Source organism: Cervus canadensis, chromosome 29 (genome assembly GCF_019320065.1).
Source record: "Cervus canadensis isolate Bull #8, Minnesota chromosome 29, ASM1932006v1, whole genome shotgun sequence".
Taxonomy (NCBI): Eukaryota; Metazoa; Chordata; class Mammalia; order Artiodactyla; family Cervidae; genus Cervus; species Cervus canadensis.
The window spans coordinates 35683943-35700713 of record NC_057414.1 but is presented as its reverse complement, the minus strand read 5'-3'; the positions used below and the strand labels follow the sequence as shown (position 1 = coordinate 35700713).

Genomic DNA, 16771 nt, shown 5'->3' with positions numbered 1-16771 from the left:
AAAAGAAAGGAGGGTCGCAATACTCATATCAGATAAAATTGACTTTAAAATAAAGGTTGTGAAAAGAGACAAAGAAGGACACTTCATAATGACAAAGGATCAATCCAAGAAGAAGATATAACAATTATAAATATATATGCACCCAAAATAGGAACACCATGATATGTAAGGCAAATGCTAACAAGAATGAAAGGAAAATTAACAATAATACAATAATAGTGGGAGATTTTAATAGCCCACCCACACCTATGGATAGATCGACTAAACAGAAAATTAACAAGGAAACAAAAACTTTAAAAGACATAATGGATCAGGTAGACCTAATTGATATCTCTAGGACATTTCACCCCAAAACAATCAATTTCACCTTTCTCTCAAGTGCACAGAGAACCGTCTCCAGGATAGATCACATCCTAGGCCATAAATCGAGCCTTGGTAAATACAAAAAAATACCTGAAAACATCCCAGTCATCTTTTCTGACCACAATGCAGTAAGATGAGATCTCAATTACAGGAAAAAAAAACTATTAAAATAGCCAACATAAGGAGGCTAAATAACATGCTTCTGAATAACCAAGAAATCATAGAAGAAATCAAAAAAAAATCAAAATATGCATAGAAATGAATGAAAATGAAAACACAATAACCCAAAACCTATGGGACACTGTAAAAGCAGTCCTAAGGGGAAGGTTCAAAGCAATACAAGCTTACCTCAAGAAACAAGAAAAAAGTCAAATAAATAACCTAACTCTACACCTAAAGCACCTAGAGAAGGAAGAAATGAAGAACGCCAGGGTTAGGAGAAGGAAAGAAATCTTAAAAATTAGGGCAGAAATAAATGCAATAGAAACAAAAGAAACTATAGCAAAAATCAACAAAGCTAAAAGCTGGTTTTTTGAAAAGGTAAATAAAATGGACAAACCGTTAGCCAGATTCATCAAGAAACAAAGTTAGAAGAACAAAATTAACAAAACTAGAAATGAAAATGGAGAAATCACAACAGACAACACTGAAATACAAAGGATCATAAGAGACTAATACCAGCAGCTATATGCCAATAAAATGAACAACCTGGGAGAAATGGACAAATTCTTAGAAAAGTATAACTTTCTAAAATGGAACCAGGAAGAAATAGATCTTAACAGAACTTCATAAGCACAAAAATCAAAACTGTAATCAGAAATCTTCCAGCAAACAAAAGCCCAGAACCAGATGGCTTCACAGCTAAATTCTACCAAAAATTTAGAGAAGAGCTAACACTTATCTTATGCAAACTCTTCCAGAAAATTGCAAAAGGCAAACTTCCAAACTCATTCTATGAGGCCAACATCACCCTAATACCAAAATCAGACAAAGATGCCACACCAAAAAAAAAAAAAAGAAAACTACAGGCCAATATCACTGATGATCACAGATGCAACAATTCTTAACAAAATTCTAGCAAACAGAATCCAACAACATATTAAAAAGATCATACATCATGACCAAGTGGGCTTTATCCCAGGGAGGCAAGGATTCTTTAATATCCACAAATCAATCAATGTAATACACCACATTAACAAACTGAAAGATAAAAACCATATGATTATCTCAATAGATGCAGAAAAAGCCTTCGACAAAATTCAACATCCATTTTTGATAAAAACTGTCCAGAAAGCAGGAAAAGAAGGAACATACCTCAACATAATAAAAGCTATATATGACAAACCCACAGGAAACATTATCCTCAATGGTGAAAAATTGAAAGCATTTCCCTTAAAGTCAGGAACAAGACAAGGGTGCCCACTCTCACCAGTAATATTCAACATAGCTTTGGAACTGTTGGCCATAGCAATCAGAGCAGAAAAAGAAATAAAAGGAATCCAGATAGGAAAAGAAGAAATAAAACGCTCACTGTTTGCAGATGATATGACCCTCTACGTAGAAAACCCTAAAGACTCTACCAGAAAATTACTAGAGCTAATCAATGAATATAATAATGTTGCAGGATATAAAATTAACACACAGAAATCCCTTGCATACCTATACACTAACAATGAGAAAACAGAAAGAGAAATTAAGGAAGCAATACCATTCACCATTGCAGCAAAAAGAATAAAATACTTAGGCATATATCTACCTAAAGAAATGAAAGACCTATATATAGAAAACTATAAAAGACTGATGAAAGAAATCAAAGAGGACACAAATAGATGGAGAAATGTACTGTGTTCATGGATTGGAAGAATCAATATTGTCAAAATGACTATACTACCCAAAGCAATCTGTAGATTCAATGCAATCCCTATCAAGCTATCAACAGTATTTGTCACAAAACTAGAACAAATAATTTCATAATTTGTATGGAAATACAAAAAAACCTCGAATAGTCAAAGCAATTCTGAGAAAGAAGAATGGAACTGGAGGAATCAACCTGCCTGACTTCAGGCTATACTACAAAGCCACAGACATCAAGAGAGTATGGTACTGGCACAAAGACAGAAATACAGATCAATGGAACAAAATACAAAGCCCAGAGATAAATCCACATACCTATGGACACCTTATATTTGACAAAGGAGGCAAGGATATACAATGGAAAAAAGACTACCTCTTTAACAAGTGGTGCTGGGAAAACTGGTCAACCACCTATAAAGAATGAAACTAGAACACCTTCTAACACCACACACAAAAGTAAACTCAAAATGGATTAAAGATCTAAATATAAGACCAGAATCTATAAAACTCCTAGAGGAGAAAATAGGCAAAACACTATCTGACATAAATCACAGCAGGATCCTCTATGACTCACCTCCCAGAATATTGGAAATAAAAACAAAAATAAACAAGTGGGACCTAATGAAACTTAAAAGCTTTTGCACAACAAAGGAAACTATAGGCAAGGTGAAAAGACAGCCTTCAGAATGGGAGAAAATAATAGCAAACGAAGCAACAGACAAAGGATTAATCTCAAAAATATACAAGCAACTCCTGCAGCTCAATTCCAGAAAAATAAATGACCCAATCAAAAAATGGGTCAAAGAACTAAACAGACATTTCTCCAAAGAAGACATACAGATGGCTAACAAACACATGAAAAGATGCTCAACATCACTCATTATCAGAGAAATGCAGATCAAAAACCATAATGAGGTACCATTACACGCCAGTCAGGATGGCTGCTATCCAAAAGTCTACAAGCAATAAACGTTAGAGAAGGTGTGGAGAAAAAGGAACAGTCTTGCACTGTTGGTGGGAATGCAAACTAGTACAGCCGCTATGGAGAACAGTGTGGAGATTTCTTCAAAAACTGGAAATAGAACTGCCATAAGACCCAGCAATCCCACTTCTGGGCATACACACTGAGGAAACCAGATCTGAAAGAGACATGTGTACCACAATGTTCATCACAGCACTGTTTATAATAACCAAGACATGGAAGCAACCTAGAGGTCCATCAGCAGATGAATGGATAAGGAAGCTGTGGTACATATACACCATGGAATATTACTCAGCATTAAAAAGAATTCATTTGAATCAGTTCTAATGAGATGGATGAAACTGGAGCCCATTATACAGAGTGAAATAAGCCAGAAAGATAAACACCAATACAGTACACTAACACATATATATGGAATTTAGAAAGATGGTAACGATAATCCCATAGGAAAAACAGAAAAAGAGACACAGATGTACAGCACAGACTTTTGGACTCTGTGGGAGAAGGCGAGGGTGTGATGTTTTGAGAGAACAGTATTGAAACATGTATATTATCAAGGGTGAAACAGACCACCAGCCCAGGTGGGATGCATGAGACAACTGCTCGGGGCTGGTGCACTGGGAAGACCCAGAGCGAAGGGGTGGGGAGGGAGGCGGGAGGGGGGATCAGGATGTGAAATACATGTAAATCCATGGCTGATTCATGTAAATGTATGGCAAAAACCACTACAATATTGTAAAGTAATTAGCCTCCAACTAATAAATATGAATGAAAATAAAAAGTCTTCTCCAAGACCGTAGTTCAAAGGGCATACACATGTGCCATTTGTTAGTGACGTCCTATTCTCCTTGTTGGAATTTGACCAGCAAAACTGAATTTAAACAATATGCAAAGATGAGGATTAAGACCCAGTGACCCACCTACATACACCTGGTGACAGGAGAGGCTCCTGTTGTATTCAAGAGACAGGCCTGGATAGATCTCATGCAGGAATGGGCCCTGGGAGTCCTGGATGAGTCATTAAACGCGACTGTCTCTACTTTGATTGCCATAGCTGTTTTGCCTTCTTTGACTGGGAAGACATTTTAAAATTAATTTTTTTGTGTGTTTGCTTTGGCAGACAAAATTATTCATGGCATAGATGCTATGCGGGAAATTATATCAGGAATATATCCATTTATCTTCAGCAGTTAAATTTGTTGGTTTGCATGTCCCTGATGATCTTTCTTAATAAATAGAAAGGAAACAAACATGTTCAGAAGGCATTCAGTCTCTCTTTAAATCAACCAACTTGAATTACATTCCTCTCTGTCCACACTGCACTCCCAAGTCAAGGCTAGAAATAAAAACCTGCAGAGACTGAAAGCTGATTCCAGCACTTTGTTGTGGAGATTTCATTCCCACTGTCTTCTCGGGAGAAAAAAAAAATTAGTTGCTAACATTAATATCAGTAGATTGTACATAAATATCCAAACTTCTGATTCTGTTGAAAACATGGCCAACTGGCCGGCTTTCCAGTATGGTTTAAGTGGAGGAAACGCTGCTCCCAGGGGTCAGGGTGCAGCATGGCCACCTAGTTCTACTATCATTTCTCTTGCCTCCTGGGACCCGGAGTTTGTGAGAACTAGACTGCTGGCTCTCTTAAGATAAAGACTACTTTTGTCTTGATCAACCTTGACTTTGAAGCCTTTAACCCAGAACCCAGCACACAGTTCTTCCTTGTATGTTTGTTGAACAATATAAAATATCTTGTGGATGAATATGACATTTTTTCCAATACTGAAACCCATGCAATGGAAGTACTGCTCTGCCCTAAATCTTTGATGCAGACTGGCATCACAGGTACCCTGATTCCTGCCATTAGACCCACTACCTAAGGCCAGTTTAATGTCCCTGGGCTGTCCCTGAAGTCTTCACTGCCATTTGACAACATATCCTCCTAGCAATCTCCTCTCCAACAAAGACAGCAATGCACATCTCATGAAGTGACTAAGAAGATGACATGAAACCATGAATGTCAAGTATGGCCCCTAGTTATCATTTTCATGATGTTCTTAGCAGTTTTATCTCCAAGTAGGCAAGGTTCTCTGTCTCCTTAGATGTCCATGCAGATAAGTTAGATTTTCCAGCCAAGATTCAAGGAAGAGATTACAGTTCAATTGTCTGTATTCTGAGAAGCTTCAAAGTCCACTCGCCAAGGACACTGAGGAAGGTAAAGGTTTTATCGAAAGCTTTGTGTTTTTATCAGATCTATTAGTGACATAAAGGGGAAAAATAGGGCATGTCAGAGCATATATAACTAGGCGCTCCTGGTCACCACTACATGCTAAGAACCCGAACTTCCCTGAGTACGTGGAGCCAGGAAAGAAGCATGAAGTGGCTTGTGCTCCTCGGGCTGGTGGCCTTCTCAGAGTGCATAGTCAAGTAAGTATGGGGACTGTAATATGTGTCATCTTGCTTTCTCAGATTTTTCTTTTCATCTGATTATTCTTCCACCCATCAAGTTTAGATGGGAATGAATATTTCCCTGACAGTCTTAAAGTTCAACCCTTACTTATTGATAAGTTCCCTGCTTTAGGAACTGTGGATCCCAAGGGTCTTGGTGTAGATTTACATGGTTGCACAACTCTTAGGGTCCAGTCATGACCTATTGAAAATCCAACTCCTTACAACTGTTCAGTGCACAGTCTATGCAGATGTCTTGTGGAATAGCACTTTTCTACATTTTATTCAACATGTCCTCTTTGTTCCCTGTCTACTTCAGTGTGTATATGTCTATGTCTGCATCTCTGTATCACTATCATTTACCTCTCCATCTCTTTGGAAGTCTCTGTGAGTGTATTTGTCTCTGTGTTGTTTTCTTTTAATTTTTCACTTGACTCATCCTTCCTTTTCGAGGCTCGGAATTTCCCTTATTTATTCCCTATCTCCTGGATTCTTTTTCAACCCCCTCTTCTCTTTCAACTTGGAGAATGCTACACTGTTTTACATACAGTTTTATATCTGACAAGCAGTGTGACCACAGCCAACTCAGTAACCTCTTGCATTTCAAATTGCTCCCTTGTAAAAGAGCATAAGAGTCCCCCTTCTACCTCTTTCTTGAGGTTCTATGAGAAGGATACAGTGGGATGGCAACAGCAATGCTAATTCCTGTCATTGTAGAGACTTCCTATTTATCAGGTACCTTATATCCATCACTTCACTTATCCCCAAGATATTCTATTTGGAAGGTTTGTATTGCTACATTCCGCCATTTTACCGAGGTGGAGACTGAGACTCCACATGGTCATATGGCTTATCCCAAAGTGCAGAACAGCACCTGTAATCAAACCTGTCTTTGGCATGCTATATGGATAAAATTCTGATAATAACGTGCCTCATAAAAATGATTAGAAAATACACGGGGCCATTACAACAACAATTTTACCTGAACACTGATAGCTAATTGTAGCTTCTTCTTTGTTTTCTTTGCCAAATGCTCCGTAAAGTATACCTCTAACGAGAGTGAAGATCATGAGAAAAACCCGCAGTGAAAATGATATGCTGAACAATTTCCTGAAGGAACACTCTTACAGACTATACCAGACTTCTTCTCCTGGCTCAAATATAGCTACTCACCCCCTGAGAAACTTCGAGGATGTGAGTATTTGGGGGGATGGTGCTCCACAGCGCCCCCTGGAGCTCTAGCCTAGCACCGGGGCTCATCTGGAGGTGCCAGGTGGGATGTGGGGTTAGGGTTCGTGCAGGAGGCAGAAACACTGGAAAACAGGGACCTCACCCAGAGGAGAACACACTCTCATTCTCAATTGTTGGTCTTTGTGACTGGGCCTGGCATTTACCAAGTGGCAGGTATATATCCATTTCTGTGTCAAAGATGAGTCATTAGTTTGAGGGAGATTGTTCCTTCTAAAATAATTGAGTCAGTCAGTTACAGATGAAGAGTGAACCATCACTGATCAAATGGTAGAACCAATGGCAAAGCAATTGTGAATCCCCAGGCAGAGAAATTCAGGTTCCACAGATGCAAGAACCAAAGCTGTAATAAGATACTGAACCCTTATTCCGTGTAAAGCCATAAGTATCTAACACTGTGGTTACTGTTTTTAGAGTAGAAAAATGGCTTATTTGTCTTTAAGGATACTCATGCCGGCCTGAGAGATAGGCATATTACTAAATACATGTCAAATGAAAGGGTCACCTCTATGGTGTTGATTAGATGTGTTCTGAGTTTAGAGGGAGTGGCTGAGGTTGATCAAGAAGGACCTCCTGGAAAAGGGAGTGTTAAGGCAGGGTTGGAGGAGACTACAGAGCTTCTCAAATGAAGGCACCAGGACTTCCCTGGGTGTCCAGTGGTCCTGGATGTCCAGTGGTTATGACTCTGTGCTTCCAATACAGGAAGTACCACTTCAACGCCTGGTCATAGAGTCAATATCCTGCATACCATGCAGCACAGGAAATATATATCAAATGCAGGCACCTCTGGGACCAAAGTCAGTGAGCTGCATGGTGGTTAGAAAGTGATCTCGAGAGATATGTGACATCCAGAGGGAGGCATGTGTGTGGGAATAGAGGGTAGCCAGTTCTGCACTAACCCACTCACTCCTTGTCCCTGTAGATGGTCTATGTGGGTAACATCACCATTGGAACACCCCCTCAGGAATTCCAGGTTGTCTTTGACACAGGCTCATCTGACTTGTGTGTGCCCTCCATCCTTTGCACCAGCCCAAGCTGTTGTGAGTACAGACACCCCTTACCTGGACCATCTTTCCCTTGCCATGCCACCCTGTTTTGCACCCTTGCCCCCTGATGACACTTATCTCTTGTGTCTGCAGCCTCACATGTTATGTTCAGATATATTGAGTCTTCCACCTTCCTGCCTATCGGAAAGATCTTCAGCTTTGAATATGGTCGTAGGAGGATGAAGGGAGTTGTTGGTCGTGACACCGTTCGGGTAACAGTGTAACAAATGCTGAGTCAGGACTGGCTATGGAGTAACCACTGCTTGCAAAACAGATGCAGGACCTTCTGGCAGGACACTTCCTAGCCTAACTCCTGTAGATATTGGCCATCTTAACCACAGGATCCTGTCCCTGGGGAGGCAGTGCCTGTGGTGACACATGAGCACACAGATTAGCTAACCCAGAGAGTGGCTTGAGATGGGGACTTGCAGCTTCTCTGCCCATGAGCAGTTCAAGGTTCATTTTGCTGGGAGTGAGAAGAGGGGAAAAAGGCACCCACTTTTATATTCACAGACTGTTCCAGGCACTTTCGGGTGATAACTGGTTTAGTCCTGACAAACCCACACAGCAGTTTCTCTGATTAGCTCATGTGACATGAGGAAACTGAGGTGCAGAGAGCAAGGGCCTTGCTGAGCACAAGCATGTGGTAAACAGTGGAGCTCAGCTGACTTTTCAGGACTGAAGATGCTGTGGGGTGTTTGGGGAAAGAATAAAACTGATCTGGGGACCTTCGGGGCAGTCAACAGCTTCAGGTATCCAGACTGGGAAACTGGAGGCCTAAGAAGTTAGGGGGCCTCATAAATGAGTTCTCACTCTAGGGGGCCTTTGAGAGTCCAACAAAACTTAAGGCCTGTTGCCCCCAAATTACTTGAGTAGTTCCTCCCTCTCTCTTTTTCTCTCATACACACTCACACAAAGACACACATATGCCATATGCCCAAAAGTGAATCCGCAGGCAGTCATTTCATAGATCCCTGCAAGCAAGATTGTGTTTTCGGCTTCTGTCTTCCTGGACAGATGCAGAATCCACAGTACCTTACAGAGAAAGCAGTCCATTCCTGTCATTAGGTCACAGTGATGCCAAAGAGAAGACCACCTTGCTCTTGGCTCATTTTGTCCACAACGGGACACCAATGGGTCCTGGCCTGAGTCTTGGCTGTCCCACCTATACAGAAGCAATGAGGCCAATTTGACTCACTCAGGTGGTGTCTTTCAGAGGGGCAGATGTTTTAAAATTCACAGCCTCTCTCAAATGGAACCCAAATTCCCCTCCCAGTTTGGTCTAACCATGTGAGGTCCACCGAAGACACAGCCCAGCCTCAATTCTTCTCTGAGGATCTAATGGCAATGCACCCCAGCCCAGTCCTAGCCCCACTTCATGTATCTGTAAATGGAATCACTCTTCTCTCCCGCAGATTGGGGACCTTGTAATTACTGACCAGCAATTTGGTTTAAGCGTGGAGCAATCCGGGTTTGAGGGAATGCCTTTTGATGGTGTCTTGGGCTTGAACTACCCCAACATATCTCTCACTGGAGGCATCCCCATCATTGACAACCTGAAGAATCAAGGTGCCATTTCTGAGCCTGTTTTTGCCTTCTACCTGAGCAAGTAAGTCTGAGATGGACAATCCATTTCTCCAAATTAGCTGTAATTTGCTTTCAGTTTTAGGAAATTTATAGAACACATGATAAAGAAGTATCCTGAGAGATAATCTAACCCAAGGTAAATATGGCCCCAGGCCCCTACCTGGCTTCACCACCTGCTTTTAGAAATAACGTTTAATTGGAACATAACCCTGCTCCTGGGCTCAAGATCAGTAACTTGGTCTAGCGGGATGAGTGAGGAGGAAGACTAATGAGAGGCAACAGGAAACAAGTGGAAGGAAAAGGCATTAGGATTTCCTTATGAATTTGATAAGGAAGGAGAAGGATGGTGGGTAGCTTTCCTTCCTCATTAGCATTTCACTGTGAGCCCAGGACCAGCTACCCAATTTGCAAAAGCCAGTGAAAAATGAAATTTTAGGAAACACAAAAAAAGTGTAGGACCATTGTTCAAGAAATGGTAGGCATTTCAAGACAGGGAGAGCAGTTGTGGGGTCCCTTCTGAGTGTGGGGCCCTTTGGACAGTACAGGTCACAGGCTAGTGGAGCCAACTCTGAGTGACCTGATCCCACACCCTTAGCACTCTCAGGCCTTGACTTTCCGGAAAAATGACAAAGTGGACAAGGGGAAAGCCAAAATGCTTCAGCACCCTGTCCTCTGAGGGTGTCTGAGCTCTCAGGTCACAGGAGGTCCAGGGCACCTTCAGAAGATATAGTGGGTGGAGCCCAGCCAGGTGACTCAGCTTCTAACCTCCTCTGTGCCACTCATTACTGAGTAACTGACCTCAGTCTGATTTTCAATCACTCCTAGCCTCGATATCTGCATCTGTCGATGAGGACATTTTTAGGGCCTTGATGTGTGGAGAAGCAAAGCTTTCAGACAGTGCTGTTGTTATCATCCTCCAAGGATTCCCCCCGCTGTCATCTCTCTACAGGAGCAAGCCAGAAGGCAGTGTGGTGATGTTTGGTGGGGTGGATAAATCCTACTACCAGGGAGCACTCAACTGGGTACCGTTGATCCAACCAGGCGACTGGCGTGTCTACATGGACCGGTAAGCCTCTCCCTCTGAGCGGCAGCCCAAGGGATGCTCCACATCTGTCATTGGACACAGGCAGACACTCACAAATGGATTCTCAAACACATAGTCACACAAACATATACACCACCCACAACGACACAGACAGACACAGAGAAACATGGAAACACACAAGCAGACACATACACAGAGACACATATAAACATGCATAGCAAGTCAGAGACACAGAAGCACACACAAAGATACATACAAATACACATACAATCAAACACACAAGCACATAGATACACAAACAGCCCATGGGTTCATAATCCCCAGGCCTCCTGACCAGGGCTCTGACCAGGATCCTCACAGGGTCCAGAGAGGTCTGTGCAGCTGGGAGAGCATTGCACCCACTGACCTGTGAGGCGGGGAGCATGGTCAGAGGACTCTGCAGTATGGTGAACAGGGTCAGGGAGGATTTCACCAGCCTGGACAGCAGTATGATAAGATGACCAACTGTCCATGGCTACCTTGGACCAAGGAAGTTCTCAGTACAGATAAGTCTCAGTTTACAAACAGGGAAAGTCCTTAGCAAATGGGGAAAACTGGTCTCCTTATGGAGAAGCTACCCAGTAGTGGAGAGAGGTTGGCTGCAGTCTTAAGATGTGAAAGCAACTAATAAAAAAGACAGCCCACATCCCTGGGCACAGAGTGGGCCAGGGGCTATAACTGAGAGAATCAGAAAGGTGGGATCCAGGGGTGACCTGAGGACAAGAGGCAATAACTGATAGGATTCTGTGTGATACCCTCAGACAAAAGCTGACCTGTCCTTTGGAGTTTCCGTGGGCTAGTCATGTATTTCCTGGCCAGGATCTCAGGGTCTGAGCTGGTTGTAGGAGCAGTGATGGGAGACACCCTCTCCAGAGGAGCCCCTCTCTCCCCCCACTATGGGAATCTGCTGCCCCCGTGAATCTCCATCTTCACTCTGTGTTCCACCCATTATTTGTTCCCTACCAGATACAGCTCTCTAGATGTTCCTCATTATTTTCACAGTCTTCATTCACTCATGGAACAGACACACATTGGGCATCCACTGTGTGCCAGGCACTTCAGGGAGGCAATGAGAATAAAACTCGCCCTCACATCTAAGAAGGCAGATGCACAGAAATGACACACACAAACTTAGTGAATTGTGACTTTGGTACATGCTAGTCGTGGGGAAGGGTCTACAGAGAGTGACAAAGACAGGAGACTGATAAACACTGCAGGAAAGACTTCCCTGAATCCATGACAATTAAGCTGGAATCTGGAAGATGAGAAGACATTTGATAGTCAAAGGGGAGGGGAGTCTTCTAGGAAGGAAGGCCAGCTAGTTTCAAGGTTCCAAAGACCCTGGTGTATTCAACTACTACAGTCAAGGATGTCAAGGGAGGTGCCGTATCAAGAGCAGATGAAGAGAGTCAGGGCAAGAGACAAAGGGCTGTTTAGGAGACACACAGGAAGGGAGCAGCTCTGGGGAGACTCGGAGTGACCTCAATGCCCTCTTTGTTCCACTGTCTCTCAGCATCTCCATGGAAGGACAGATTGTTGCTTGTTATGGTGGCTGTGAGGCCCTTGTGGACACCGGGGAGTCATCGATCATTGGCCCAAGAAGACTGGTCGATAAGATCCTGAGGTTCCTCGGTGCCAAGCTAGGGGGTTCCAAGGTGAAAGTTCAAGCCCCAGGGTCACTCCCAGTATCCACACACAACAAGGATCTCCAGGGCCAACCTCTCTCCCTCTCTCTCTAATAGCACTATGTTTCTTGTTCTGCGGTCAATAACCTGCCCTCTATTGACTTCACCATCAACGGCATCAACTACCCACTGCCAGCTCAAGCCTACACCATCAAGGTGAGGGGACAATACTGAGGGTTGATTCTCAAACTGGAGCATGCAGGATCCCCTGGGCTGCTGCTGGGAGGAGGGCGCCATCTGCAAGTCATATCACACCTTTGCAGATGCTCTGAGCCTTGTGGCTGGGCCAGTGTCTCCCACAGAACCAACAATTTGAGAGTAAAGGGCCGTCTGGGACACTGATCATCCTGAAATAAATGTGGAGACGCCACACCATGCTGGCATAGTGGGAGTCACAAGGCGAGGTGAACACTGAGGCCATCAGTCCTCAGAGAGCTTCAGTTCAATATGAACCCTTAGGTGCATGAACATGAAAGTCAGTGCTAACAGTCCCTGAAATAGGCCATGTTACAAGGAGAATGGCTAGGGACAATCCCAGTGTGATGTCCCAGCATAAATTAACAGTCTCCCTTCCCTTCTCAAAGTTTTCCTGCTTTGGATGATAAATTACATGGTCCGCCTAGATCTTGGCTGCTTCTTCCCCTTGCTGTGGCCAGGTGTCCCCTTTGTGAATTGGGGTACCCGACCCCTCTGTGGGGATGTTGGATACTAAGGTGAATAAAGGATGCACAGTGACTGCTCACCCCGGCACAGGGTGGAGGCTTCATGCCAGCTCCCTGTGGGAGTACATAGCAGGCTGATGGGCTCAAGGAAGGCTTTGAGGAACAGAGGGAATTTCAGGAATTCTAAAACCACAAACTCATGGAGCCATATGGAGGGTTTCTTGGTTCTAGGCAACACTGCACTGGATTCCATGCAAATGGCATCCCAAGGTACTCTGCACTGTGGCACTGGGGACTGACTAAGGGTGATGAGGGCTACTGACTGACCAGTGGGAATGGGGAACCAGAGTAAGTTACCCAATCAAACCTGGAATGGCCAAAGAGGGTGAGTGTGGGCCAAAGGAGGCTTCCCAGAGTTACTGACTTAAGTCTTCAAGAACGTGTTGTGGGCACTGCTGTATTTAAGATGGATAACCAACAATGAGATACTGTGTAGCATGGGGAACTCCACTCAGTTATATGACAGCCAGGATGGAAGGGGTATCTCAGGGTCCAGGAGACATAGGTACATACAATTTAGTCCATTTACTGTCCATCTGAAACTCAGAATATGGTTAATCAGCTATACTAGAATACAAAATAAAGTTTTTTAATAAAGTTTGGATTTTGAGGATGGCGGAAGAGGACCTGCATTCACTGTAGACAAAACAAGGAACAGGAGTCATAAGGAAAGAAACAGGGAGTGAAGAGAACCAGGGGACACTCTTGTTCTTTTCTCAAAATTGTACTGAAGTGTGGCTGATCTTCAGTGTCGCCATAAGTTCTGATGTACAGCAATGTGACTCAGTTATACACATAAAAAATATACATTATTTTTCGTATTCTCTTTCATGTGGTTTATCACTGGATATTGAATATAGTTCCTTACTCTCTACAGTAGGACTTTGTTGTTTATCATTCCACTGTTTCCTGAACGCCCAGTCCTCCACTCACCACACCCTTCCTCATGGCAGCCACATGTATGGGCCCTTTTTGGTTTTGGATGAACTCTCACATGCCCTGAAGCTCATAAAACCACTTGATACTTACCAAAAGAGGAAAATAAAACCAAGAATGGTGCTCGGTCTGGATACTGGGGGGAATCGCTGATAAGGGCTCAGGCTGACTGATGTGTGTCTCTGTCTCCCCCAGCATTCTAGCCACGACTGCTCTATCAACCTTGAAGCGGACACAGAGAGTACATCTACAGAGACCTGGATCGTGGGTGTCGTCTTCCTGAGGCAGTACTTCTCGGTTTATGATCGAGGAAACGACAGGATTGGCCTGGCACAGGCAGTGTAACACTTGGAGTGATTCAGCAATCAGTAAGGCCACTCCTAACACACACTCACTCACACTTAGGACACTCCTGCCCAGGATGCTGATGAACTGCATTTGGTGGTCTGCACACCCTATTCTCAGTAAAGAATAAAGGGTTTTACTCATAATGGTGCGGAAACAAATGGGTGCCTCTCTGTTTGGGAGTGAAGGATCTAGAACCAAGTCTGAATCAAAATTGAGAGGAGCCCAACTCCAACTGGCTTCAAGGGAAAGGGAGACTCATTGAAATGATTCTGGGAGTCCAGGACACAAGAATCAGAGCAAATACAAAGATCTCAGGGACTGGACCCAAGAAATCAGAAATCATCAGTTCTCTCTTTCTCACACTCACTGTTTCCCTTCCCTCTACTTTGATGATCTTAGCCTGACAACTTTCTTCCTTAAGGCTTCTACACCTAGTGAGGGAGTCCAAGCTACCTGTCCTAGGGTTTTGTATCCCCAAGTCACCACCTAGTAAGGAAAGAAGCTCAGAGATATCAGAGTTCAAGTGTGTTCTCTGAATGACCCAACTCAGATCACCTGAACAGCACCAGATCAGCCATCCGGGGAGGGTCATGGGGTCTTATGTTTGGCTTTACATGATCTTTGGCCCTGACCCAGCAGCGCACATGATTCTCAGTTTCCTCCAGAACAACATGACTGAAGCTGGGGAGAGGCAGCCCCAAGGATAGCGACTGGGGATGGTCTAGGCCATGGAAGAGTTCATGATGACCCACCAACTCCACCACCTCCTCATTCAGAGGAATTCGAAGGGGTAATGGAATAGACTCTCCTCATCCCATCTCAGATAATCTTATCACTGGGCTTCTCCTCCAGGGGAGTTTGGGTGAGGTAGTTCCTGCAGAGCTGGTTCCCTCTTGTTCCCACACTCCACTCACCAGCTCTCTGCCACATATGCCTCCTCTGTCCTTTCCAGTCCTATTTGGTAAGTGATGGCCCCAGTGGATCCCTGAGCCATGCCCCTACCCCAGGGACCAGAATGCCCCTTCCTTGGCGTCCAATGCTGCTGGGGAGAATGCAATGCAGGTATCGGGGGATCCAGGGTACACAGAGCCTTCAGCCTTTCTGAGCTTCCTCCGGCGGTGGAGCTACAAACTGTCTGCTTGAACCTGCCATGTTTAGGCACTTTTGCAATGGAAGTATCCATTCTTTCCACCTGGAGGCCCTCAGTAGATGCCTCAGCTGAGACATCAGGGGTCAGAAGTTGATTTCCTTTCAGATTGACTGGTTTTATCTCCTTGTATAAGGGACTCTCAAAAATATTCTGAAGCACCACATTCAAAAGCTCGGTTTTTTGCCATTCACCCTTTCTTATGCTCCAGATAGCACATCTGTACATGATTACTGGAAAAAATCATAGTTTTGCCACTACAGACCTCTGTAGCAAAGTGAATCTCTGCTTTTTAATACACCATCCTGGTTTTTCATAGCCTTTCTTCCTTCCAAGGAGCAAGTGTGTTTTAATTTTGTGGTTGCAGTCAAGGTCCATAGTGATTTTGGAGCCCAAGAAAATAAGATCTGCTACTGTTTCCACATTTCCCTCATCTATATGCTTTGAAGTGGTGGGAGTTGGATGCCATGAATGTTGAGTATTTTTTTGTGAATAGTTTTTTGGATGTTGAGATTTAAGTCAATTTTTGCATCTCCTCTCATCAAGAGGCTCTTTAGTTATTTGCATTCTGCCATTAGGTTGGTGTCATCTTCATATCTGTGGATGCTGATACCCAGCAATCTTGATTCCAGCTTGGGATTTATGTAGTCCAGCATATTGAATGATGTGTCCTACATAGAAGTTAAATAAAGGGAGTGACAATGTACACCTTGTCACGCTCCATTCCCAATTTTAAATCTTTCAGTTGTTTCGTGTCTGATTCTAACTGCCACTTTTTCGTCTACATACAGACTGTTCAGGAGACAGGTAAGGTGATCTGGTACTCTGCAGGGAGCCATTATGGGCGATCCCACCCATGACCAGGTCATGAGGAGAACACCTGAAATGCAAGGCTGTTCAGGCTACAAGGGACCCTCCAGGTTGACCCCGGCCTCTACCCCACCCTGTATCCTCCCCATCTTGCTATTGTCCTTGTTCGACCTGTTGTGGATCTTTGTGTTGCCTGACGAGAGCTCTCCTGTTCCTCTTTCACTCAATGAAGACCAACATAGAACCCTAATTAATAAATCTCCTGGATGCTGGTTCCCTATGAAGGGGCCAGGAATGAAGGAAAAGTTTCAATTAAAACCCTTTTGCTGGCACTCTGGCTTGTTCGGCAAATGTGTACTAATGCACATGACTGCTCACAACACCTTAATCATGAACTGCGTAAAGAACCTGACCACACAAAAGGCCCTGATGGGCACCGAGCCCTTCAGGGGGTGAAAAAGCCCTATTAGAAAACACAAAAAATATAATTCTAATGTGGTTATTGGATCAATGT

At 43.7% G+C, this 16771-nt stretch overlaps 1 protein-coding gene across 1 annotated transcript; it reads left to right on the top strand.

Annotated features, from left to right (window-relative positions):
- Positions 1-5522: 5522 nt before the first annotated feature.
- On the top strand, positions 5523-14297 carry LOC122430807 (pregnancy-associated glycoprotein 1-like). The gene is made up of 9 exons (XM_043451679.1): positions 5523-5623; positions 6688-6838; positions 7815-7932; positions 8032-8150; positions 9354-9547; positions 10475-10591; positions 12123-12264; positions 12352-12450; positions 14148-14297. Exons 1-9 carry the CDS (start codon positions 5523-5525, stop codon positions 14295-14297), a joined length of 1191 nt encoding a protein of 396 aa, XP_043307614.1.
- The last annotated feature ends 2474 nt before the right edge of the window (positions 14298-16771 follow it).